This window comes from Salmo trutta, chromosome 19 (genome assembly GCF_901001165.1).
Source record: "Salmo trutta chromosome 19, fSalTru1.1, whole genome shotgun sequence".
NCBI lineage: Eukaryota > Metazoa > Chordata > Actinopteri > Salmoniformes > Salmonidae > Salmo > Salmo trutta.
The window spans coordinates 27610927-27638853 of NC_042975.1; the positions used below are offsets into that span (position 1 = coordinate 27610927).

A 27927-nucleotide genomic window follows, 5' to 3' on the forward strand; every position below is an offset into this window, starting at 1 on the left:
CAAAGAAAGTCAATTTTTTTTATTTTACACCAACTGTTTTATTCTGTGAGCGTCTGTTCAGGTCACATGACCTGCAGTAGCTCGACCCCTGAAACCACCACTGGGGAACAACCATCTTACAAGCCACAGGGTCATAGGATGGATGACATAACAGGGGGGAGAACATGGTTGAGACAATAGGGGCAACTGACAACATTTGTGTGAAGAAAAATATAAAGGTCTAGATAGTTACAACCCATTTTTATGCTTGAAGGGTTGTAAAACTCCCTGGGCTGGCTGGCTATACAAGAGTAATACAAACAAACACACGCAAGCGCTCTTTTACAAAGGCTACGCAGATGACAAATTCCCACATTTCTGTATGATGAAAACAGTTGTAGCTGCAGTTGACTGGTCTCTGAAAAACACAGCTCAAAGGAACATAAGTGCATATGAGGGAGTGAGGGTGGGTGGTTTCTGCTGAGAACACCACTTCCTCAGTGATGTAGATGTTGGGCACGAGTAGGAGCGAGAGAGATATTGCAGTTTGTGTCAGTAGTAGACTAGAGAGCAGGGGTGGTGCTAGACAAGCGCAGGGTGGGAAACTTAGGGAGCACTTTGCCTTGGGGGCTGGGTGGGTGTCCAAACTCTGGTGGGTGTGTTTGTCTTCACTCCCACCTCTCCTAGGTGATGGGGCTTAGGCGCTGCTGAGGGCATCCACACCGGGCAACACTTTACCTGTGGGCAGAGAGGAAGGACATACAATATGGTCACCGCACTACTGTTCCCTGAAAGAGGGAAATGAGGTACAACACGCAATGAGTCGCCGCACTCTTGCGACTTCAGTTGAAGTATCTACAATAACACCTCACAGGTACACTTCTAAACGTGGAGAAGGCCCCACCCCTGCTCGAAAAAGCTCCTGTAGGAACATAAGGATGTCCCTCACAGAACACTGAAAAAGAACAAGCCCTTTCTTTCGGCTCAAACACTTTCCACTTGTATGCATATAGCCCTCTTGTGGAGGGTGCACTTGCAGACAGAATGGTAGCAATAACATTTTGAGGTAAGCCTCTAGCCATCAGATTGGTCCTCTCAGGGGCCAGGCCCATAGGAACCAAATCTCTGGCTTCACGTGTCAAACCTGCCCATGCGCCTGGGACAATGATCTCCGTGAACCAAGGCTGCCTGGGCCAACGGGGAGCCAAAAGAATGAGTGAATGAATGAAGCCCTCCTGGCGCACTCTCTCCACATGGGCTGAATCAGAACCACTGGCAGAAATGCGTAAAGGAGGGTCAGAGGCCACTGATATAGCCCCCACTCCTGAGGAAGAGGGACCCCCCTGGATAGCAGATCCGCACCCGAGTTGAGGCAAATGGGAACATGCATCAACCGAAGTGAGAGCAAATGCACACTGCTCCACAGCTACAGGGAGCGGGCCAAGATGAGGAGGGGATGGACTGAGTCCCCCCCTGCCTGTTGATGTACTGTATACCATCACCATGTGGTTGGATCTGACCAGCATATGTTCTGACAATCGGGAGGTGCCCGAGGACACGGTCAGAAGTTCCAGGTAATTGATGTCGGGCACTCTGACACTATCCATACTCCCCAAATTGAGTAACCCTCGCACAGCGCTCCCCACCCTTGGGGGGGGACAAGTCATGGCCACCTTGCGGGATAACACCTGGCCCATTAGACGGGGTTCTTTCCAGTGCCCGAAGGCATGTCAGGGACACCTGAATCGACTGGTTTAGGTGGCGAGATGCATCCAAGCGCGTTGCTAGCACCCAGCGTAGAACGGCTGCTCCAATAATAATCCCAAAGGAATGACCACTATGATAGAAGCCATTATCCCCAGTAGGCGGAGGAACTGCCAAAAACGACATGTGCGCCCTAACCAGCCTCTCTGAACAATAAAACGTCGCCCAGCTGAGCAGCCGAAAAGTGACAGTGCTTGTTCGGGAGTGTAGGATTCGCATTATCCACATCCTTGTTAGCAAACGGGGCTAGGTAGCCAGCTAGCTTGCCATCCACTGGAGGAGTGTGCATCAGCCCTGCCCCCTCTAGATCCATGAAGGGGGCACACCCATGTAGTATCAGCTTAGCTGAATGCGGGTTGGACCAGGTTGTTGTCCATTCGTCAAAGAATATCCAGTTTCTAATTGTTTGCTTTAGTAGTGTGAATCGTTTCTTTTCATACTGAGGTGAAGAGCGGAATAATTGAAGAAATGAATCTGAGCCTCACGCTTATCACCTGTGGAAAGCGGGGCTTCCAGTGAGGCGCGGATTTCATTTGATTGTAGATCCTTCAACCCGAAGACGCAAAAGTGCAACTCCCTATAGTATGGTGTACCGAAGTTAACTGATTGATAGGGAACTACCATACAGAAATGCAGTCATTTGTTGGTAGTCTGCTGTTGCATCTACTTACAGACACTACATCATGCCCCCTTGCAGATCTGAAATGTGTGTAAGCAACAGGGAAGAAACTACGTAGTGTCATGGGGCAGCGGCTAGGGGGTTGATTTTGAACTGGACATAGGTCAACAGTCCGGATGAGACCGTGGTGACGTTACTCACCCTCCAGAAGCTCCAGACTGGCTCCGCCTCCTGTGCTGACATGGCTGACCTTGTCCTCTGTGCCCCATTTGGCGCAGCAGGTAGCTGTGTCGCCTCCACCTGGGCATCAACAAGACAACATGGGGTTAAAATTAAGGTCATACAGACCCTTCACTGTGATAGTGATCATTCACTACTATAGATGTGAGGAAGAAAGGGTGTTGGTATTTGGCGCCATCTAATGGTGAGAATGATAAAAAGAGTGGATGAAGAAAAACTTCCAATCAAAACGGCAGCGCAAGGATAAACTTGAATAAAAGGATTTGATAACATTATACACAGTAGCAGGCTTGGTTTTAATTAAATATCTCAATTATACATGTATTTATTTGCAAACATTGTCTCAGATGCCTGGTGAAAGACGTGCTTCATGGTAATTGTGCAAACAGTGGTAGAGGGTCTTACCGATGATTGTGACGCAGCCTGAGTTGGTGACCTCCACCACTTTGTCCATCAGGCTCTTGGTTCCTTTGGCGAAGTTCTCAAACTCAAACACACCCACAGGGCCGTTCCACACAATCTGCTTGGCTCTGCCTACAGCCTCTGCGAAGAGCTTGCTGCTCTCCGGTCCACAGTCCAGACCCTGGGGAGAACAGAGGGAGCGAGGGACAGAGCTCAGCCCCAGTTTTACGTATTCATCTACAATATCTACATAAAACCATCTTATATTTTATTTCACTGTGAAAGTGATACAGTATATCAAATTGCTAGCTAGCACAATAACTAAGGAAAATTCCCATGACCACCCCTCAAGAAGACCCATTCAGGGTTGTGTTCATTAGCAACCAAACTGAGAAAAAAACAGACTGAAACTTGGAGGGACTTCCCTGGACTTGTCCAAAGCTCATTTTAGTTTTCTGTTACAAAGCGTTTACATTTTTACATGACCCAGGTTGCTCTCCTCCTCTCCTCACCATCCAGCCTGCGGGGATGCCAGCAGCCACAGTGGCGTTGCCAGTCTGGGCATGCTCGTCAAACTTCTCGGCGATGATGAAGTCGACGGGTAGGTTGATCTTGACCTTGTTCTTCTCAGCCTTGGCCATCAGCTCTTTGACGATCTTGGCGCCCTCCTCATCATACAGGGAGGTGCCGATCTGCCAGGGAAGAGAGGATCACTCATTTAAAATGTTGAACTACAACCACCATGATATACACCACAGTCAATCATTGAACATATTTAACTAGGGGTCGCGCTAACAAAGGACTCTGTGTTTTTCCACACAGAAAAGGAAAGACAATTTTTTTATTTTTTTATCTTGCTGCATTTTGTAAACGCAGATCTAAAATGCTTCTTATTGTAAATTATGCTCAGCTTCAGTCAGGGTTCACTCCAACTCATGAATGTAAAAGGAGTAACTTCGTGCTTCAGTTGCAATACATTTTCTCTAGTCATTGGCTCACCAGACAGCGCTCTGACTGATGTGTAGACTACTTTTCTCCAGTACTTTCCTCCAGAGTAGTTTCTCTCTGGTAGCAAGTTAAAATGCAAGATTAACTTCAAGCAAAACATTAGGAAATGTAGCTGGCAAAAATCTTTCTATGATAAACATTACAAATTTGAAAGCCATACATTTTTGAAAAATAATACCTTGCTTTTTCATTGTAAGCCAAATAGCGTTGCACTTCTAATGAAAATGATATTCTGCCAAATGTGTTGCACTAACGTATTTTGTGTTAAGAAAAACTATAGTTGCACGCCCCTTATTACTCTATTGAAGAAAAAAACGGAAGAAATAAAACAACTTTCAATATAAAAAGTCGGTGAAATGGTTGAAACTCAGATTTTTTGATGGTCTGCATTTTTTAAATGCAGATTTCTGAAAGCTAATGTGACCCCAGATTTAACTAGATTGTGCTGGGGCACGAGTGAGTTCCGAGTTACATCCAATCAAAGAGGTTAAAATTATGATACAAACACAATTGGCCAAAAAAAGGGACAGAATCTTCCTCTCCATTGCTCCCACCCTTCTCCCCTCCAGTGTCTCCCTTAAACAAAGTATCATCTCCCTCAGTCCCCCCCCTCCCTTTGTCCTCACCTCCATGTTGTTGAGGACATTGAGGAAGGTGAAGGCCATGCCACCACCGATGATCATCTCATTGACCTGGTCCAACATGTTGTTGATCAGTTGAATCTTGTCCTTGACCTTGGCTCTGCACACAACAGAGAGAAACTATGAAAACACTAGTAAACATAGTAAAACTGATAGTAAAAATGATATGAAGCTCATTTATTTGAAGCCCATATCTATAATCCATTACAAAACACACTTACAATTTTTGATAATTTTTTTATTTGACCTTTATTTAACTAGGCAAGTCAGTTAAGAACAAATTCTTATTATCAATGACGGCCTGTTCAGGGGCAGAACGACAGATTTTTTACCTTGTCAGCTCGGGGATTCGATCTTGCAACCTTTCGGTTACTAGTCCGACGCTCTAACCACAAGGCTACCTGACGCCCCATAGTCATAACGCAGTGTAAGTGTAGTTATAAACTCACATGGTAAAACTCAGTTCCAGAAAGGTTTCTAGTTGAGGAAGATAGCCATATTCGGAAAGTCATTTTTTCGGTGTTACATTATTTGTTTGTTGTCTAATGAATTTAGAACTAAATCCTACCGCCTTTCATGCATTGTCGTGTGGCTTATTATTAGCCAATTCACATCAATGTATTTTGTCACTGGCAGTGGCTGAGGGCCAAAAAGCTGAACTGTGTCAGTGAAAGAACCGGATTGGATATAGCAGTTGCACAATGCCCGGCTGAAATGGACTGCGACACTGGCCAATTTTCGACATGTTTCCAACGGTAGCTAGCTGTGTGTGTGTGGCTCAACTTTCCCACTGTGCAAGGCTGTAAAGTGGCCAGTGATAAGGGAATACTAGAATGCATGAGTAGAGTACTGTCACACAGATTGAAGTATTACATAACAAGCTTAAAAGAAACTAGTCCATTGTTGACATAGTGCCAAAATATGTTGCATGTCAGCAATCAAGTTTAAGACATTCATCTTTCAAAATACAGAAGGACATGCAAAACATTTTTCATCCTATGATTCCAAATACTGTCTGTATTTCAAAAGATCTACATCTTGAAAACTTGATTGTTAACATTCAAAATATTTTGGGACTATAATATCAACAATGGACTAATGAAACAAATACCAAGAGACAGTTTTTTGGGTGGAATTCTCCTTTAACACTAGAAACTCTAGCTAAAGCAGTCATTTTGACTGCTCATGAAGGTAATTCTTTTTTTAATAACTGCCATTTTTTAAAGTCCTGAACCCCTCCGTCCTTGACCTTTCCTAAATAAGTCTATAGAACACACTGCCATTGTTAGAATCTTAATATCACAAACAGAATTGGAGTTCAAATCAAATTTGATGTGCCGAATACAACAACCTTACCGTGAAAAGCTTAGTTACAAGCCCTTAACCAACAATGCAGTTCAAGAAATAGAGTTAAGAAAATATTTACTAAATATATATATAAAAAATAATAACAAGGCTATATAAAGGAGGTACCGGTACTGAGCCAACATGCGGGGGTACAGGTTAGTCGAGGTAATTTGTACATGGAGGTAGAGGTAAAGTGACTATGCATCTTTTCAGTCTCCTGAGGGGGAAAAGGTGTTGTGGTGCCCTCTTCACGACTGTCTTGGTGTGTTTGACCATGATAGTTCGTTAGTGATGTGGACACCAATGAACTTGAACCTTTCGACCAGCTCCACTACAGCCCCGTCAATGTTAATGGAGGCCTGTTCAGACCGTCTTTTCCAATCAGTCCTGCCACATCCGACGAGTATCAGAGCCGGTGTAGTAGGATTCAATCTTAGTCCTGTATTGATGCTTTGCCTGTTTGATGGTTCGTCTGAGGGCATAGTGGGATTTCTTATAAGCGTCTGGATTTGTGTCCCGCTCCTTGAAAGCGGCAGCTCTAGCCTTTAGCTCAGTGTGGATGTTGACTGTAATCTATGGCTTCTGGTTGGGATATGTACATACGGTCACTGTGGAGAGAACATCGTCGATGCACTTATTGATGAAGCCGGTGACTGATGTGGTATACTCCTCAATCCCATTGGATGAATCCCAGAACATATTCCAGTCTGTGCTAACAAAACAGTCCTGTAGCGTAGCATCCGCATCATCTGACCACTTCCGTATTGAGTGAGTCACTGGTACTTCCTGCTTAAGTTTTTGCTTGTAAGCAGGAATCAGGACGATAGAATTATGGTCAGATTTGCCAAATGGAGGGCGAGGGAGAGCTTTGTATACATCTTTGTCTGTGGAGTAAAGGTGGTCTAGAGTTTTTTTCTCTCTGGTTGCACATGACATGCTGGTAGAAATTCGGTAAAACAGATTTAAGTTTGCCGACATTAAAATCCCCGGCCACTAGGAGCGCAGCTTCTGGATGACAATTTTCTTGTTTGCTTATGGTCTTATACAGCTCGTTGAGTACGGTCTTAGTGCCAGCATTGGTTTGTGGTGATAAATAGATGGCTACGAATAATATAGATGAGAACTTTTGGTTGTGTGGTCTACAGCGTATCATGAGGTACTCTACCTCAGGCAAGCAATACATCAAGACTTCTTTAATATTAGTTAAACAGTTTTATGAGGGCATGTCCTTTTTTTTGAATGGTTTTCCCCGTTGCCCCTCCTCCCGACAGTAGGGCCTGCTCCGCTCCTTCTCCTGGTAGTGGAATGTGCCGTGCCCAGTTGATAAATAACCCTGATAATTGCCTCAAAACTGAACCTAAACTAATTTCACACCTATAACAGATTAAATAAATTAAGTAAAGTGTGATGGGGAGAATGGGTGAGTTGATGAGTGAGGGTAAGCGAATGATGCATAATGATGTAATCACCAATTGTGAATGAAGAACAGGGAGGGACATTCTATTGTGTTTGTATATTCTAATTATTATCTCAAAATGGTGTGTACCCTATATCAGTCCTTCAAATCCAAGCAGTTTTATCAGTCTACTCTGGACAAATTGGAGTACACAGCGAGAGAGTGTGTAATTTAAAATGGCAAGAAGACCAAGACGAATGGATGCACATACTGCATTAGGGCTGCTACAAGATCTGAATGAACACGACTCAGATGGCGGGGAAGAAATTAATCTGACATCGCTGATGATTATTCAGATTCTGAGCCTCAGCCTGAATAACAGAGGCCTAAGCGCAAAAAAGGCAGAACGGTGCACACTAAGCAGGTGCCCCTGCCACTACCAAATGAAACAGTGAGACAGGAGCGAGGAAGGGACAGCACCGTTTACATAGAACAAGCCGGTGACAACGCTATGGGTCGATTATCGGCACAAAATCTCATCACTAAGAGCGCAGGTCCTACAAGTAAAAAACAACATCAGCAATGCACTCACCATCTGTCGTTGATTATGTGACATGGACATGCTACAGCATTCAGGGACTGTACTGTGTCTAAGGCGCACACGGAACAAGGAGACACTGCCTGGGATCAGACTGTTGATGAGCTGGAAGCATTCATTTCAATCCTGTGTGTTCGTGGAGCATTCAGTGTAAAGAGCGTCTATATGGAGAGCTTCTGGTCAGACATCTATGGGATACTTTTCTTTAGAGAAACCATGTCACGGGATCGCTTCAGAGAGATCATGCGTTACCTCCATTTTGATGACAAAGAAACAGACATTCGTCAATTCGTCATGGTATCCAACGTATAAATAATAGACTGACTGCTGTCATATCAACACATTCATTATAATGCCATTATTGCTTTTGTGCTGATTTTCACTATTTATCAAGCACACTTGGCGCTTAGTGGTTTTAGGCTACTGATGTTTTCATTTGACCGTGCATCTTGCTGACCATGCGTCTTGGTGGTTGGGGTATCATTATAAAAAGCTGTCACCGTGTTGTAATACATTCTCTTTCTGTTTCATAGTTGTAACAAAGAACACTTCACAAATAAAATTGATTTAAAACATTGGTGTTTTTTGTGCTGCTAGTTGAAGAGCCAGTCCTCAATAGAGTGATACCAAAGAAGCAGATGCAGGCCTCTGGGTAGTTCCTTCCTAATTGATCACCGATGAGCTATCCCAGCCCCATCCATAACCAGAGCCGTGGACCAGTTACTTACCCCCCGAGAATGGCCAGAAAGGGCCTGGCTGGTTTCTCCAGAGCCATGGCAAAGTAGTCCAGCTCCTTCTTCATCAGGAAACCTGCAGCCTTCTGGGACAGGTTCACTCCAACCATGGAGCTGGGGGAGGGAGAGGCAGGTATGCGGGGAAGGGGAGAAAGTAAGGGAGAGGAAAAGCAGTTTGAGAAGGAGAAGCAAGGAGACAGAAAAAAAAGAGTAAGAGGTAGAAAGAAGAGAATAAGAAAAGTAGGAGACACGGAGTGGCAATGAGTGATTTGACAGAAAAATTATTATCTTGAAGGACAATAATCATCATCACTCCACAGTAGTGTCCAGTGAACCTACCTGTGGGCTCTGTGTGCTGTGCCGAAGGCATCATTGACGTAGACATCTCCCAGTTTAGACAGAGAGGCTCTGAAGGAATCAATCTGCTCCTGGGTTGCTTTGGTCTAGCAGAGAAAGGAGAGAGGATAGAACACATTGTTATAGATGGCAGAGGGCTCAGGTTACAACCAACAGGCTCTATTACATCTAGAATAGAGAGCTGTACGACGCATTGTGCGGTATACAGAGGGGCTCATTTATTCATATAGATGGTATCAATGACTAGTCATTCTTTATGTGAAGTTATAGTTTATTTTTTGAAATTCAACAATATGACCCATATCTACAGTCTACAAAACTGCTCTTTCCATGACAGACTGATAAAAGGTAAATCCAGGTGAAAGCTACAATCCCTTATTGATGTCACCTGTTAAATTGCCTTCAATCTGTGTAGATGAAGGGGAGGAGACCGTTGAAAAGAAGGATTTTTATGCCTTGAGACAAACCGAGACATGGATGGTGTAAGTGTGCCATTCAGCGTACCGGTTTGAGTGTGTCAAGAAATGCAACACTGCTTGGTTTCACATGCTCAGTTTCCCGTGTGTGTATCAAGAACGGTCCACCACCCAAAGGACATCCAGCCAACTTGACAACTGTGGGAACCATTGGAGTCAACATGGGCCAGCATCCCTGTGGAACACTTGACACTTTGTAGAATACTGTCATGACTTGGCCTCCTGGATGAAGATCAACGGTGCAGGCTAACCAAAGGTTTCAAGACCCACCTTCTCCTGGGGGTTGGCCAGTTTTATGACGGTCATAAATACCTTGCAGGAACTCTCTCCCACTCTGCAGAAATGGAAGTTAAAAATCCCGTTGTTACAGAGAGATTTTGCAGTACTGTAATATAAAAAGGTTGGACATTGAAACAATATTTCTAACGTAAATAATGTGGGAAATGGTTGGTGGGACAATAATCCTATCAAATCAGTTATTGTTTTGCGATATTGTTAAGGGCGGTATAACTAAACTATCTCTGAATGTGTACGCATTCAAGGGGTCAGGTTTACATCTAAATGTTGTATAACTTATATGATTAAATATGAAACTATTTGTGAGAAGATGAAATGTGATTTTAGCCTTCTAAATGAGAATGTTTTTTCAGTAGCCACGCCCACGTGAGCACAGACACTGGGGCAACATGATGGAACCGCCCTCCAAGGCGAGTGCTTAAAAGGACTTGCTGATGAATGAACATATTAGAACAGCGTGACCGACAGCGTGAGCTGAACGGTACGAAATGGTTAGAAACTGAAACTTTCAACAGAGAAGAAGAGAATCTCTACAGACCAGTACATTGCCGGGTTGCTGCTGGCATGTAAAATGGTTCTAGCTGTACCCTGAATAATCAACCATTGAGACCAGTATACGGACGGTGTTGAGCCGGATGTCACGAATGGTTAGAATCTACCAGACCAGAAATTGTAAGACTCAAACTCTCGAGTTAAGAAGATCAAGACTACATGTTGGAGAGGGGAAGAATAAGAGGGGAAGAACATTTTCCTCCCACCACTGTGTGGTACTCTGATGGACCCAGTCTAACGAACACTTCTAGAACAAAGATAGCCTACTTCCACAACTACTAAGTACATTGTGACTTCTGGTGGACAACCAGAGACTTCTGTCAAACTACTCTCCACAGACTGATCGAGTGATTTCAACAGAGAGAGACCACAAAGACATACATGCGTAAATATGTACATTGCATTTCTAAAACCCGAATGAGCAGTTGTTAGGGTGCTAAATATCCATATTTACCATGAGCGTAGTATTCAACTGTATGTACGATCGTTGAATTCCTTTGTCTCTCCTTCTCCCACTCTCTTTCCCCACCCCTTTTCTTTGTGTAACCAGCCGTCATATCGGGTTAGTCCACTAGGGACTTTTAATTGCATTGTGTTAGTAATCAATGTATAATCTATTGTGTGTGTTTATGTAATTCTGTGTGATTATTTCATTAGTTAGTAAATAAATAATTAAGCCAATTTGTGTATCGCCGACTCATCATGGAGACTAGGGTTCGCGCAAATTTATAGGATATTACAGCGTTCAGAATGAGACTGAAACGGGAGCAAATGATTGATGGATGACGGATGGTATATCGAGATACTCTGATATTTAATTTGGGAAATGGTAACTCGTTAAATAAACTCTTCCCCAGATTACTACATAATTTTTATATGATTCATTTAAATGCGTAATAATTGAACGTGGTATGTAATTATTCGATGAATAGCCATCATCACGACAATACCGTTCCCCTACGAATTGAGGCTGTTCTGATGGCAAAGTTAATCAAGTGTATTAATGGTTTATAATACAGATCACTAGGTGTGGAACACCTAAAACGGTTCAAAACCAGGCAAAAGCTGGTATATTTATCAAATGAAACGGTGGTTTACAGAAATGGCCCAACTTTTCCGAGCGCCCATCTTTGTTGTGGCGACTTTGGTACCAGGGCTCCTCCTCGCTGGCAGCTGCAAACTTGTGGTGTAGGAGGTGAGACTCGCTTCCATGGTGGTTAGTCATTCATGTCTCTTCATTTGCCATCTCTGGTTCTGAATGTTTCCCATAAGAAACATTACCATATGAAATGGATTCACTCGCCGAGTTAGTGAAATCCTGGTAGTTCAGCGTTTGACACTCAGCATCCCACCACCACTCTTCTTCTTCTTCTTGAGTGCACTGGGCCTTCAGCATTGCACTGGGGTCACACTCACATGAATCATGGTGAACATCAGCATGGGATGGCCAGTTTTGAGATGCATCATTCTTATGTGATTCATCAAGCCTGTCAGTCTGGCTACTCACGGAGATCAAATCTGGTGGGGCGTCCGTCTGGATGTGACCATCTATTCATGTGCTGGTTTGGCAGCTTATAGCTTGAGGAACCGTATAAGACGCACCAGTCTCGGTTTCTTTATCTTGACTCTCGGGTATCTGCACCAGTTCTTCCACTTTGGCACGTAGCTCACTCCTCTCCCGTTTCAAGTTCTCAATGCACTTTCCTTGGACTGTGCATTCTTCATTGAGGTCATCAACCTCTTCTCGAAGACACTTTTTCTCCTCTTTAGTTTTGCACAGGAGATCTTAAAACATTTTCAGCCTCCTCTTCAAGTCTTCAGCTTCATCGTGTGGAGCACATTTTCTTCTATTTACCCGTTTCAAAGTTTGCAGCTCCTGCAAAGTACCCTTCCAATACTTCTCCAGCTTGGAGGATCGCCATTGATCTTTGTTTCAGCAGGCTTTCTTTAGCCTTCTTCCTCTTCTCAGCTTCGGCAATTAGCGGAGCTTTTAGCACATTTTCCTTATTATCTGGTTTGCTGACAGAAACTTGGACTTCTTGCTCAAACCCAGCCCCCTCTTGCTCAGGGGACTGGGTGAGTAAATGTCCATCCTCCATGCTGACAATACACTGTAGAGTACTACTCCTGGCCAAGGCATCCGGTTCTGCTTGCCAGGCCTTTTGGTGAGTGTCTAGTGCCACATCCATCATGTTATTTATAGCTTTCCATTTTCCATCTCACATCTCTGGGCACCTGGTGGCTTCAGGAAGTTTAGAAGGAACTCCCTTTGAGCTTCAGGCAGTACTTCTTTGCCATCCCCCTGCAGCCAGAACAGTGAGGGGATCCGTCATCCATCCATGAATGTCTGCGGCCATTTTGTACAAATGTGCGCTCTGAATTCTGTCATGCACTACACCTCTTGGCAGGGCTTCCCAAACTGCCCCCCCCCCCCAAAAAAAAGCATGCACGGGGGGGACAGAACAGAATTTGGGAAACCCTGCTCTAGAGGCCACCAGGTAAAGCTGTGCCTGCATTAACTCCACCAGTGTGGCAGAACACTAGGTGTGGCACATATGAGTAGTGATGCAAGACAATTCAGAGGCTCAGCACACAAGGCACGATACAATGGTAAGGTGATTTACACAAATGCTCCAAACGTCAAGAGAAAACACTGGCCTCCACACTTACTGAACATAAAAGGGAAGTTCTATATTTTAAAACGTAATGTAAGAGGGTTCCTCACCCTGAAAGTAGTCTATAGGCCAGGAGAGACTAATCCATGGTTCAGTTATTTTTGTGGAAAGTGCTACGCTGCGTACAGACCCCCCACACACTCAACATCGTTGCAATACATTGAGTTTCATGTAAGCCAATTTGGCGGGGAAACTGAAGGTAGCTGTAGCCTATTTCCTGTTTCTGAATCCTTTATTAAAGAATGTGAAACCATGTGTATTTGCTGCTTTTCATGAAATCATGTAGCTGTTCTTTAGGCTTTATGGCCTAAAATAAACTTGTTCATATGGGCAGAATTTTATATTTTGTAGCATAGGCTACCGAATGTATTAAATAAACAGATTAAGCAAAAATATTTGGATTTGATAAAAGGCTGACATTTGATCTTTTCAATTAAAAAAAGACTGTCACATGACAACAGAAACATTGTGATTTTAGAGACACAAAGTAACAATAGCCTCTATGATTAAAGGGATCGGAGTCCATCTATTACTGGGCTCTCACTATTATCATTATTTACATAATTCAAATTCACCATATAGGGCTATTGGATTGGATCCAACGTGGATCCCAACGAGACATCAAAATATTCTGGACATTCTTCCAAACACCGTATTCCCGCACTGGCTGTTTTTGCATTGTGTGCTATAGGCCTATCACAACAGCGGTTTGTCACTTGAGTCTCCAAAAAAAAATATTTCCTGGATCAGTTGATGATGGTCGACAATATCACAAGGCCTAACTAAACAGCTGGATACCAAATGCGCACCCAACAAGTAAGGTATATTAGACTATGCATAGCATATTGAAGAACCACGCAAGTTAGGTGACTTTTGGTTAAAAGCGTTTGATTTTGCAATTGCATAAATCCTTTGGATTTGTGTGCCCATGAAAAAGGGGTTTAACAGCGTAGCCTAACATCATTATGAACACAATCTAATAGACTCAGCAAAACTTTGGCCCCCATAAGGGGTTGTGGGTTTCATATTCAGATGATTGATCTTTCAGAACATTCACACCTAGCCTACTGGTCAATCAGCTCAGTCATCAGGACACTATCCTGTGTGCAGTGCAGGTCAGTCATTTTTCCCCCTCCTTTTCATGTCGAAAAAATGCAACTGTTAGCCTATTGATACAGACTTTACATAGGCCATTACCACTATAGCCTAATACTCCAATTGATTGAAAGATTGTGTGTGCTGCCGACAAACAGCAGTGCAGTATTTCTAAAAATTAGCGTAAACTGAATCCTAAAAAATTCCTTTTGCTGAAAATTAATGAATCTGCACAGCCCTTGCTAAAGCCAATGATGTTTGAGTAGGCTAGGCTTATTCAAGGAAATATGATAGGCCTAGTTTATATTATATTGATAATTAGATTCTATAGATCAAATTGAAAGAAAAATAAATGTTATTTCAACCTTGTAATTTATTATGTGAAAGTTTTTTTATTCATTAATTAATGAATGTATTAGTGGGCTTATGGATGACATTTTTCAAGTTATTCACCCAACCCAGTTTTATTTATTCTGAAAGGCATGCAACGAATGCAGAGCATTTTAATTTATTTTATACAATATTCGGCCCATATGAACACATTTATATACACCATTCTGCCAATATGAACATTTATTTTAGGGTTTAAGTGAGCCAATATATGAGAGCCTTCAGGACAGGTTTAACTGATTTTCCCCACGGAAGAGATATGAGAGCCTTTACGAGTTCCCCACGGAGCAACGAAGCCACCAGCACATGCATTGTTCCCCAGTTAACTTCTCCAGGGTAGGGGGCAGTATTTTGACGTCCGGATGAAGAAGGTGCCCAGAGTAAACTGCCTGCTACTCAGTACCAGAAGCTAAGATATGCATATTATTAGTAGATTTGGATAGAAAACACTGAAGTTTCTAAAACTGTTTGAATGAAGTCTGTGAGTATAACAGAACTCATATAGCAGGCAAAAACCTGAGAAAGAATCCACCCAGGAATTGTGGAAATCTGAGGTTTGTAGTTTTTCAAGTGATTCCCTATCCAGTATACAGTGTCAATGGGGTCATTTTGCACTTCCTAAGGCTTCCACTAGATGTCAACAGTCTTTAGAACGTTGTTTCATGCTTCTACTGTGAATGGGGAGACAGAATAAGATGACTGAGAAAATGACATGAGCTCAATCGCGCTCACTCACGTGAGAGTTAGCTGTGTTCCTTTTCATTTCTGAAGACAAAGGAATCATCCGGTTGGAATATTATGGAAGATTGATGATAAAAACATCCTAAAGATTGATTCTATACATCGTTTGACATGTTTCTACAAACTGTAGTATAACTTTTTTGACTTTTCGTCTGGACTTAGTAAGCGCGTGCCTTGCATTTGGAATAGTGAACCTAACGCGAACAAAATGGAGGTATTTGGACATAAAGATTAACGTTATCGAACAAAATGAACATTTATTCTGGAACTGGGATTCCTGGGAGTGCATTCCGATGAAGATCAAAGGTAAGTGAATATTTATAATGTCATTTTTGTCATTTCTGTTGACTCCAACATGGTGGGTATCTGTATGGCTTGTTTTGATATCTGAGCGCTGTACTCAGATTATTTCAAAGTGTGCTTTCGCTGTAAAGCTTTTTTGAAATCTGACACAGTGGTTGCATTAAGGAGAAGTGCATCTATAATTCTTTGAATAACAGTTTAATATTTTATCAACGTTTATGATGAGTATTTCTGTAAATTGATGTGCTCATTCACCGGATGTTTTGTGAGGAAAAACATTTCTGAACATTACACGCCAATGTAAAATGGGGTTTTTGGATATAAATATGAACTTTATTGAGCAAAACATACATGTATTGTGTAACATGAAGACCTATGAGTGCCATCTGATGAAGATCATCAAAGGTTAGTGATTCATTTTAGCTGTATTTCTGGTTTTTGTGACGCCTCTCCTTGCTTGGAAAATGGCTGTGTGGTTTTTCTTGTCTCGGCGCTGTCCTAACATAATCTAATGTTATGCTTTCGCCGTAAAGCCTTTTTGAAAATCGGACAATGTGGTTGGATTAACGAGAAGTGTATCTTTAAAATGGGATATAATAGTTGTATGTTTGAGAAATTTGAATTATGAGATTTTTGTTGTTTTGAATTTGCTGCCCTGCTATTTAACTGGCTGTTGAATAGTGTGTCCCACAGGTGGGACGTTAGCGTCCCACATACCCCAGAGTAGAGGTCGACCGATTAATTGGAATGGCCGATTAATTATGGCCGATATCAAGTTTTCATAACAAATCGGAAATCAGTATTTTTGGACGCCGATTTGGCCGATTAAAAAATATATATGTTTTACCTTTATTTAACTAGGCAAGTCAGTTAAGAACACATTCTTATGTTCAATGACGGCCTAGGAACGGTGGGTTAACTGCCTTGTTCAGGGGCAGGCCAGATTTTTATCTTGTCAGCTCAGGGATTCAATCTTGCAAACTTACGGTTAACTAGTCCAACGCTCTAACCACCTGCTTTACATTGCACTCGACGAGGAGCCTGCCTGTTACGCGAATGCAGTAAGAAGCCAAGGTAAGTTGCTAGCTAGCATTAAACTTATCTTATAAAAAACAATCAATGAATCATAATCACTAGTTAACTACACATGGTTGATGATATTACAAGTTTATCTAGCCTGTCCTGCGTTGCATATAATTGCTTAGGTACACGTTGCTCCATCTATAAACATCAATGCCTTTCTTAAAGTCAATACACAAGTATATATTTTTAAACCTGCATATTTAGTTAATATTGCCTGCTAACATGAATTTCTTTTAACTAGGGAAAATGTATCACTTCTCTTGCAAACAGAGTCAGGGTATATGCAGCAGTTTGGGCCGCCTGGCTCGTGGCGAACTGTGAAGACTATTTCTTCCTAACAAAGACAGCCGACTACGCCAAACGGGGGATGATTTAACCTGTCTGGGAACCCACCCTAGTCAACAGCCAGTGGAATCGCGTCGTGCGAAATACAAATACCTCATAAATGCTATAACTTCAATTTCTCAAACATATGACTATTTTACACCATTTTATAGATACACCTCTCCTGAATCGAACCACGTTGTCCGATTTCAAAAAGGCTTTACAGCAAAAGCAAAACATTAGATTATGTTAGGAGAGTACCCAGCCCAAAATAATCACACTGCCATTTTCAAAGCAACTAGCATGCATCACAAATACCCAAAACACAGCTAAATACAGCACTAACCTGTGACAATCTTCATCAGATGACACTCATAGGACATCATGTTACACAATACATGCATTTTTTGTTCGATAAAGTTCATATTTATATATAAAAACAGCATTTTACATCGGCGCGTGATGTTCAGAAAATATTTTCCCTCAAATGCTTCCGGTGAATCAGCACTACAATTTACAAAATTACTATTCGAAAACATTGTTAAAATGTAATATTGTCATTCAAAGAATGATAGATTAACATCTCGTGAATGCAATCGCATTGCCAGATTTAAAAATAACTTTACTGGGAAATCACACTATGCAATAAACGAGGTGCTATGCTTAGAAAAATAGGCTAGGCGATACAGGTTAGCGCCATCTTGGAACCATCTAAAATCAAATATACTATTGTAAATATTCCCTTACCTTTGATTATCTTCATCAGAAGGCACTTCCAGGAATCCCAGGTCCACAACAAATGTAGTTTTGTTCGAAAAAGTTAATAATTTATGTCCCAATAGCTCCTTCTTGTTAGCGCGTTCCGAATGCTACTCATAATGTACTGAAGCGCACGGGACTTGTCGTCACGAATGTGCAAAAAATATATATTTACGTTCGTTCAAACATGTCAAACGTTGTATAACATAAATCTTTAGGGCCTTTTTCAATCAGAGCTTCAATAATATTCAAGGCGGACGATTGCATTGTCTTACTAAATGTTTCGGAACGAAAGAGTACCCATGGGCGCCCGCGTCATAGTAGTAATGGCCCTCCCCCTATGACCAACTTTCCAGGCCTCTCGTTCGGTCAGTTTTTACCAGAGAAGACTCAAACCACTTTGTAAAGACTGTTGACATCTAGTGGAAGCCTTAGGAAGTGCTAAACGAATCCTAACTCACGGTGTGTTTCATAGGCAAAGTGTTGAAGGTGATTCCACAAATCAGATTTCCACTTCCTGCATGGAATCTTCAGGTTTTGGCCTGCCATATGAGTTCTGTTATACTCACTGACACCATTCAAACAGTTTTGGAAACTTTAGAGTGTTTTCTATCCAAATATACTAATTATATACATATTCTAGTTACTGGGCAGGAGTAGTAACCAGATTAAATCGGGTAAGTTTTTTATCCGGCCATGCAAATACTGCCCCCTAGCCCCAACAGGTTAACAAAAGCGCATTTGCGAAAAAAGCACAATCGTTGCACGACTGTACCTAACCATAAACATCAATGCCTTAAAATCAAAAACACAGAAGTATATATTTTTAAACCTGCATATTTAGCTAAAAGAAGTCCAGGTTAGCAGGCAATATTAACCAGGTGAAATTGTGTCATTTTGCGTTCATTGCACACAGTCAGGGTATATGCAACAGTTTGGGCCGCCTGGCTCGTTGCAAACTAATTTGCTAGAATTTTACGTAATTATGACATAACATTGAAGGTTGTGCAATGTAACAGGAATAACGTTTTGTTTTCGAGATGATAGTTTCCGAATTCGACCATATTTCTGTGTGTTATTATGTTATAATTAAGTCTAGGATTTGATAGAGCAGTCTGACTGAGTGATGGTAGGCAGCAGCAGGCTCGTAAGCATTCATTCAAAACCTCCACTTTCGTGCGTTTTGCATTGCGCTGTTTATGACTTCAAGCCTGTCAACTCCCAAGATTAAGCTGGTGTAACCGATGTGAAATGGCTAGCTAGTTAGCTGGTGCGCGCTAATAGCGTTGGAGTAGTTGTTTCCCCTTGCTCTACATGGGTAACGCTGCTTCGAGGGTGGCTTTTGTCGATGTGTTCCTGGTTCAAGCCCAGGTAGGAGCGAGGAGAGGGACGGAGGCTATACTGTTACACTGGCAATACTAAAGTGCCTATAAGAACATCCAATAGTCAAAGGTATATGAAATACAAATAGTATAGAGAAAAATAGTCCTATAATAACTTCAACCTAAAACATCTTATCTGGTAATATTTAAGACTCATGTTAAAAGGAACCACCAGCTTTCATATGTTCTCATGTTCTGAGCAAGGAACTTAAACGTTAGCTTTATTACATGGCACGTATTGCACTTTTACTTTCTTCTCCAACACTTTGTTTTTGCATTATTTAAACCAAATTGAACATGTTTCATTATTTATTTGAGGCTAAATTGATTTTATTGATGTATTATATTAAGTTAAAATAAGTGTTCATTCAGTATTGTTGTAATTGTCATTATTACAAAAAAAATACAAATAAAATAATAATAAAATAAAAATATATATAAAAAAAAAAACCGGCCGATTAATCGGTATCGGCTTTTTTTGGTCCTCCAATAATTGGTATCGGTATTGGCGTTGAAAAATTATAAATCGGTCGACCTCTACCCCAGAGAGGTTAAATCGCACACACGCGGACGAAAGTAACCAACATAAATTAACGCATTGCAGCGGTGCTTCGATTCTATACAGTGTATCTATAAGATGGTGAACATACCGCAGTAATGCCAGTGGAGATGACTGCACGATCAGGGTACTGCACGTGAATATACTGTATGTACTTTTGATCCAGTTCCTACTGCACTTTAGCAGGCCAAGTTTATAACTATTTCACAGAAACGTCAAGGCTGATCTGTGGAGTCACATCAAAATGCCAGGAGTTGGCAAAAAAGCAGTTCAACCAGGTCATCATAGCATTTGCCCTTAACCACAGACCTGGGATCAGATCATGCTACCCACAATCCTAACCTTAACCATAAGGTGAATAAAAAAATATCAGAACCCAAATCAGTGGTTATGGGTAACATCTAGGCTTACCTACTCCGTCACCTGCCACCACCCAGCCAACGGGGGACCTTGTGAAAGGTTGACAGCTTCCCCCTTTCCCCATCCCCTCTGCCCCCTCTAAGGGCTGCATAGCAGCCAGGGCTCACATGGCAAGAAAAGCAACATGCTCGGCCCAGGACAACCCACAACCCTTCACTCAAAATGTCAGCAGGTCAGGGCAGCACCTCGGCTGTATGAGAGGAGATGGAGGTGGTAGAAGTAACCTCCAGCCCTTTGATTCAGGCTCAAACATAGTTACTACAAAACTTATCCTATAAACCTACGCATTGACATAATACTCTCAGAGGTGCAAACTTCTTAAGAGCTGCTGTCTGTTGTAGTGGGTGATTCCTCTCAAAACTAGAATTTTTTTAAAAAGAGCATGATTTGGGGAATTTCACAACATTTAACCATACAAGGGGGTCCTTTGGAGGATGGATTGACAATTTTTCAATATATCGTTGAACATAATATACTCTACGGGCATATCAAAGTTCCAGAGGGGGATCTCTGCTGGTTTTAAAGCTATGGCCCATTTTATACAGAGAAATTGGCATAGTAGACAATCAATTTAACCAATCACAGCCCTCTTTTTACTTGTATCATCGCACATCCTGCAAATCACCAGCAGAGGCAACCATTTTGAATCTATTTTCACATTCAGTCTGTTGGTTATGCTGACAAATTGGATCATAACTAAAAGTAGCAGAAATCCCACTCTGGAACTTTGATTTGCCCGTAGAGTATATCATGTTCAACAAAATATTGAAAAATTTGGCAAAACAATGTGTATATTTCAATATTAAGGTTTATATTTTTCAATAATCCTCATTTAATGTAAAAAATGTGTTATTGAAATCAAAATACTACTCATATTACAGTGCAAGCGGTACGCTTCATATGACACCAATGTTTGTTTTGCAGAACCTACAGATGAAATATTATGGAGTCTTAAAGGAGGCCTGGGTAAGGCCAAAATGTCACAAATACAAAAATTTCAATTCATTATTTCTCAATTATGTGTTAAGATACAAAACGTAAAACAAAACGTCAAATATACACAGAGTATACCAAACACTAAGAACACCTTTCTAATATTGAGTTGCCCCCCCCCCCCCCGCCACACCTCTTGCCCTCAGAAGAGCCTCAATTCGTCGGGGCACGGACTCTACAAGGTGTCAAGTATTCCACAGGGATGCTGGCCCATGTTGACTCCAATGCTTCCCACAGTTCTGTCAAGTTGGCTGGATGTCCGTTGGGTGGTGGACCATTCTTGATACACACAGGAAACTGTTGAGTGTGAGAAACCCAGCAGCGTTGCAGTTCTTGACACAAACCGGTGCGCCTGGCAACTACTATCATACCCCGTTTAAAGCCACTTAAATATTTTGTCTTGCCCATTCTTCCTCTTAATGGCACACATACACAATCCATGTCTCAGTTGTCTCCAGGCTTAGAAATCCTTTAACTGGTCTTCTCCCCTTCATCTACACTGATTGAAGTGGATTTAACAAGTGACATCGATGAGGGATCATAGCTTTCACCTGGTCAGTCTGTCATAGAAAGAGCAGGTGTTCTTAATGTTTTGTACACTGTGTTAACAATTCTCCCTACAAAGGATTAAATGTTGTGAAAATCCCCCAAATCATGGTATTTTTATGTTCTAGTTTCATGAGGAATCACCCTAGTATGGGTGTACTCACAGATGTGCGTCTCAAATAGACAAGATAAGACACCATTTTCTCTACCCTGGTCTCAATCTGAAAAATTATTGTTTTTTCGGTCAGATGTCTGACTGGTGACTCATGCCACTGTAAGCTTGGTTCTATTTTCTTCTCTGCCCTTAGCGGCTCTGCTGACGCTAACACCACTTGACAGTGACGCAGCTGCAGCTTGGGCCTCTGCAGGGCAGGAGTCCTCCATTTATGTAAATAGAAAAGGCCTCTGGGAATGGCTACTGCGGCTGCAGCCGTTGACATGCACCCACCTTGTTTCCGGAGGCGTCCTTGCCCTTGCCCTCCTCAGCGACGTGGAATCTCAGGTTTTCCAGGAGGATGACGGAACCAGCTGCGGGGTCGGCGCAGGCCTGCTCTACATCGGGACCCACACAGTCCTTCAGGAAGTGCACGTCCCTGAGAATGAGTGCAAAGCAAACACGTGCACATTTGAGTACTTTATTGGGCTCCATAATGAAACACTGACTGAGTACAAAGAACCCAAATATTTCCAAAGTGACAAATATGATTAATTAATTGGGACGAGTAATATGTTACTCGGAGCATGGTAATAGGTAGCTATGGAGGGCCATGGAAGGAGCCAGGAGGTCTCACTTGCCCAGCAGGCTCTTGAGCTCGGCGGCCACGGGTTCCAGGGAGAATTTGTCAGGCATGGGGTTCCCATCAGGACGACCCAAGTGGCTCATCAGCACCACGGCCTTGGCCCCATGATCCAGACAGTGCTTGATGGTGGGGACAGCAGCCTTGATCCTGGAACACACATGTACAAAGTATGAGCAAAGGCTGGAATAGGACTCCTATAGAATGACATAGCAGCATTTGGTCTAATAAGGTGTATTACTAATAGATGATCAAATTAAAACAAGCTCATTATTACCTCTGGTTGTTTGTGATTTTATGGTCCTTCATGGGCACATTGAAATCAACCCTGCAAAAGAGAAATGTCAAACATCAGTTTTGGACACAGTAATAGCGAATTGTGTTTTGAGCAGGGGTTGGAACCGGTTCAGGGAACAGAACAGAAAAATAACGACATTGAAGAACAGAACCAGAACCGAGAAAGAAAGTGATCTATACTGTTTCGGGAAACAGAACCCTTTTAAAAGCATCGGAACCAGTTAATAATGTTACTTTATATTCAGGGTATTTTTTTTTTCCAGTCCCACAAAAAAAATGCAACAAAGCGCCTATGCAAAGCCCTCGCCGTCACTCAGAAACGTATTCCAGTGTCTGCATGCCTGCTAGCTGAAAATCTTTGCCAGTATGGTGTAGGCTACCTGCCCCTCCCCCTCCCTCCAAAGATTTTTTTATGAGAGAACAATGGATTAATTCTTCAATGTTAATTAACTACAAAAAGGCAAGACGTGTTTTTATTTTAATTCTGGTGCCTTTCTGCACACAAGCTTGTTAGCTACCTAGCTAGAGCTGGCCTAGCTCTCAAAAAATCTAGGCAGCATTATGTGTAATCTAATGGAACTGAGAGTCTTCCTATTATCAATTTCTTTCAATCAATCAGTCATTTGTGTCAGTGCAGTACATGTTGAGTGCCCTTCTCTAGAAACATGCTGAAAGTCTGTTAATTTGTTTACAGAGAAATAGCATTGTATTTGGTCAAACACCATTTTTCCAACAGTTTGCTACGAGATGGCAGCAAGTTTATAGGTCTGCTGTTAGAACCAGTAAAGGCCGCTTTACCACTCTTGGGAAGCGGAATTACTTTGGCTCCCTTCAGGCCTGAGGACAGACTTTCCTCTAGGTTCAGAAAATAAATGTCAGATAGGAATGGCTAGAGTCAGCTACCATCTTCAGCAGCTTTCCATCTAAGTTGTCAATGTCAGGAGGTTTGTCATTATTGATCGATAACAATAATTTCCCCACCACTCCCACACTAACTTTACAGAATTCAAACTTGCAAATGCTTTTCATCCATTAATTTATTTGGGGGGGTTTTATGCATGAATATGATGGCGCACTGTTCAATGTTGGCATTTCCTGCCTAAGTTTGCCCACTTTGTCAATGAAGTAATCATTAAAATAAGTTGAATGTCTTTCTGCCCACAATTTCATTTAAAGTACTCCAAAAGGTTTTTCCATCTGCCTCACAAGTCCTCAACTGGCAGCTTCATTAAATAGTACCTGCAAAACACCAGTCTCAACGTCAACAGTGAAGAGGCGACTCCGGGATGCTGGCCTTCTAGGCAGAGTTCCTGTGTCCAGTGTCTGTTCTTTTGCCCATCTTAATCTTTTATTTCTATTAGCCAGTCTGAGATATGGCTTTTTCTTTGCAACTCTGCCTAGAAGGTTAGCATCCCAGAGTCGCCTCTCCACTCTGTTGATGTTGAGACTGGTGTTTTGCGGGTACAATTTAATGAAGCTGCCAGTTGAGGACTTGTGAGGCATCTGTTTCTCAAACTAGACACTAATGTACTTGTCCTCTTGCTCAGTTGTGCACCGGGGCCTCCCACTCCTCTTTCTATTCTCGTTAGAGCCAGTTTGCTCTGTTCTGTGAAGGGAGTAGTACACAGCGTTGAATGAGATCTTCAGTTTATGGCAATTTCTCGCATGGAATAGCTTTCATTTCTCAGAACAAGAATAGACTGACAAGATTCAGAAGAAAGGTCTTTGTTTCTGGCCATTTTGAGCCTGTAATCGAACCCACAAATACTGATGCTCCAGATACTCAACTTGTCTAAACAAGGCCAGTTTTATTGCTTCTTTAATCAGAACAACAGTTTTCAGCTGTGCTAACATAATTGCAAAAAAGTTCTCTAATGATCAATTAGCCTTTTAAAATGCTAAACTTGGATTAGCTAACACAACGTGCCATTAAAACACAGGAGTGATGGTTGCTGATAATGGGCCTCTACGGCTATGTATATATTCCATAACATTTTTTTAAATATTATTATTATTTTTTTTTTTAAATCAGCCAATTTCAAGCTACAATAGTCATTTACAACATTAACAATGCCTAAACAGTATTTATGATCAATTTGATGTTATTTTAAAACGGATTTTTAAAAAAGTGCTTTTCTTTCAAAAACAAGGAAATTTCTAAGTGACCCCAAACTTTTGAACGGTGGTGTACATTCAGCAGTCCATTAATCAATTGGTGTATGCGTGTCTGAGGCAGGGCTGAAGCTACGAACCCATAGGCTTGGCTCTCTCATCCTCTCCAGGCATCTGGGAGGGAGGGTGGACAACGAGCCTGTCATAGTGGATGTAAGCAGCTTTCATGGCTGGGATCAGTTCTTTCCTCTTCTGGCGCATAGCTTCAGGATAGTCCTCATTGAGGAAGATATACATTCCTTTTAAGTTCTTGGCTCTTTCCAGAACAGCTACCTTCTCCTTGAACCTCAGGAACTTGTCACCTGGGCCGGCGGTGGGTTTTCCAGTCCTGTGGGCGCACTCCACCTCAATCTTAAATTTCTCCGATAATTTCTCTCACTTTGTCCTCAGACTCCGTCCAGGTCTCATGAGATTCTGCAATTCCGTCCACAACCATGTTGTTCCACTTTGATTGTCCCTCAATATTTATCCATCATTTTAATCATATATTCACATACAGAACTGATGTCCTCTCTCAATGACTGACTTACAGATTGCTGTCATCTTGCCGTTCCCTTGTTTCAACTTATCGAGCTGACCCTGGAGAACTGCAAACTGTTCTTCAGGTCCTGGACCTTTCTGGTCAGGTTGTCTATTATTTTATTAGTTGAATCCACTAGTATTTGGACAAAACGCTTGAAGCTATTTTCCTGTTGAAACAACTGCTTGTAGAATTATTTTTGTTTGTTTAAAAGATCCTTCACGTGTGATAGAGAGACACAACTGTCCTCAACGGTACTCCCGCCGACTTTGGTCTTTGTCATGGTAGCTAGCAATGTAGGTTATGCTGTTACTCCTCGCAGTTCCAGACAGGGCAGGTCACAGGGAAGATTGAAAATAACAAACAGCAGGGATCTAGACACAAACCCAGGTCAATCCGCAGTCCCAGCCACAATGGCTAACTGTGTCGCGGGCTGCGTTCAAGCCCTCAAGAAAACCCTGCTTGCTTGATATGCAGCTAGCCCCACGTGCCATCTCCTCATTGGTTATACCCACATGGGTGATTGAAAGACGAACTGTTTTGCCAGTTGTCAATGTAATACTATGAAAGTGTAGATGCCAATCACCATATAAGATGAAAAAGCCTGGAAGGAATAGAGATGACTAGAAACAATTCGGTTGACCGTTTTATGTGTGGATTAAATGTCGGAGTAGAGGACCTTGGGAATTTCAGGTAAAATAACAACTCAATATTTAAATCCTAGGCCAAATTAGCTAGCAACAGCACGCTACCTAGCTAAATAGGACAAATTAGCTATCAAGTGCATGTTAACTAACTAGCCATACATGTTTAATGCTTTTCGACCTGTCCCCCAAATTAATGTAATTGGTTCAGTTTGTTTTGATATTTTAACCTGCGTGTCTTGATTGCGTTTGGTGTAGGGGGACAAAATACATGTATGCACGATAGCGCACACGCGCAGCCGGTGTGGGTTCCATGTAAGTGTGCCAGAGCGCAGAATAACTGACATTTACAAACGCTCGTTGAAAATGACCGGTGTCAGTAAACGTTGGCAAAAATGTGTAATACGTTTTATTGCCAGAAGCACAGTTGCAGTCACCAACGCTCTAGATAACATAAAAACAGCCTAACCAGCTCTGCTAGGGCGAGTAAAATGGTCAGAGTGAGCTGTTCTCTCATTTGTGTCTGGAAGTAGCTAGCAAGCTTGACAACGTTAACGTGGGTGCTTGACTGCTGTTAAGTCAGAACGCTCGGATCAAGACTACTCCGCCAGAGCGTCCTGCCTGCGCTCTAAACGCGCCGCGAACGAAACGCTCGGAATTTACAAACGGACAATCTAACAACGCTCTGCGTTTACGAACGCCCAGAGCACACTCAGGCACTCCAGCTTTAAATTTACGAACACACCCCATGGCTAACACAGTCACGTCATCCATGCTACTGTACATACGTAGTGCCTGTTGAAGGATGACACTCACACAAAATACATTTCCTGTATACACGTTTCATAACTATAACATGTCTTCTTTTTTGTTTGTTGTTTATAGTTCGGTTGATAGTTGCAATATTACTACCCCCCCGGGCCTAAAATGGCAGTTTTGGGCTCAGTTCAGGCTGCCAGATCTAGGCCGAATGACTCTCGCCTCGTCTCTACCGTCATTCATTTCGGACACGGGCCGGATCTGTCTGCCAGACCCAAGCCAGCAGTTTTAAATTTGGCATGCCGTAATCAGGCCAGATGTTTGTGCTACCTGGGCTCCCGAGTGCGGGTAGTGTTCACACCAGCCCAAACAAACCGAACTAAGGGGGTCAACCAACTGGTGTGAAAGCCCCGTAACGAATTGGCAGGCAACTCGGTAGCGATCTTGTTACGAATCACCGTGGCAAAGATGGTCGCTAGCGATGGTATAATCCCCTTTCCATTGGCTCTTCGAAGTCACTTAATTGGAACTCACCTCATGATCACGCGCTTCCCCTCTACGTCCACCTTGTCCAGGGTGAGTTTATTTGACAGCGACATTTTGATGTTTTACTTGCACCTGCTCTGCTGTGTTCCTCGTTTCGATCTTCAGCTCACTCTGCTGATGCAGGGTAGTTCCCGAATGAAATGACCTTAGCGCAGGGAGGAACTTCTGATGGACGGGACGTTAGCTTTGGTCAAAAGCTAATACGAGACTGCTGCATCAGCACTGCCATTGGGTTGTTCTTCTTCTACTTCGATGCGGTTTAACAGCGGTTGGCATTCAATACATGTTGCATTACCGCCACCTACTACAGTGGAGTATAACTAGTACTTTGCTTAAAAAAAGAAAATTATATTTAATCAACAAATGTCCTACCATCTAACCCTACACTCACTAAAACCCACCACCATATTCCACTATTTAAATCTATCTAGTCCTACCTCAGGCCAACAGCCTGAAAGGACGGGACACCACCACTCAACACCCTGTAACTCTTCTGAAGTCAAGTCTCACAC

The 27927-nt window shown here is 42.3% G+C and overlaps 1 protein-coding gene across 1 annotated transcript; it reads right to left on the reverse strand.

Annotated features, from left to right (window-relative positions):
- On the reverse strand, window positions 1-27668 carry LOC115154277 (phosphoglycerate kinase-like). Its single transcript, XM_029700334.1, has 11 exons — window positions 27404-27668; window positions 22755-22805; window positions 22472-22627; window positions 22129-22273; window positions 9068-9171; window positions 8723-8842; window positions 4639-4753; window positions 3517-3696; window positions 3008-3185; window positions 2564-2662; window positions 1-717 (listed from the first exon to the last, which is right to left on the reverse strand). Exons 1-11 carry the CDS (start codon window positions 27466-27468, stop codon window positions 677-679), a joined length of 1254 nt encoding a protein of 417 aa, XP_029556194.1. The 5' UTR covers window positions 27469-27668; the 3' UTR covers window positions 1-676.
- Window positions 27669-27927: the final 259 nt, after the last annotated feature.

Bases quoted from the DNA above. Each gene is read 5' to 3' on its own strand.
- LOC115154277 (XM_029700334.1), bottom strand. From the start codon at position 27,468: ATGTCGCTGTCAAATAAACTCACCCTGGACAAGGTGGACGTAGAGGGG. The intron at 22,628-22,754 runs GTAATAATGAGC...TGTGTGTTCCAG, and splicing joins AAAATCACAAACAACCAGAG to GATCAAGGCTGCTGTCCCCA. The intron at 718-2,563 runs GTGAGTAACGTC...CTCTGCCCACAG, and splicing joins CAGTCTGGAGCTTCTGGAGG to GTAAAGTGTTGCCCGGTGTG.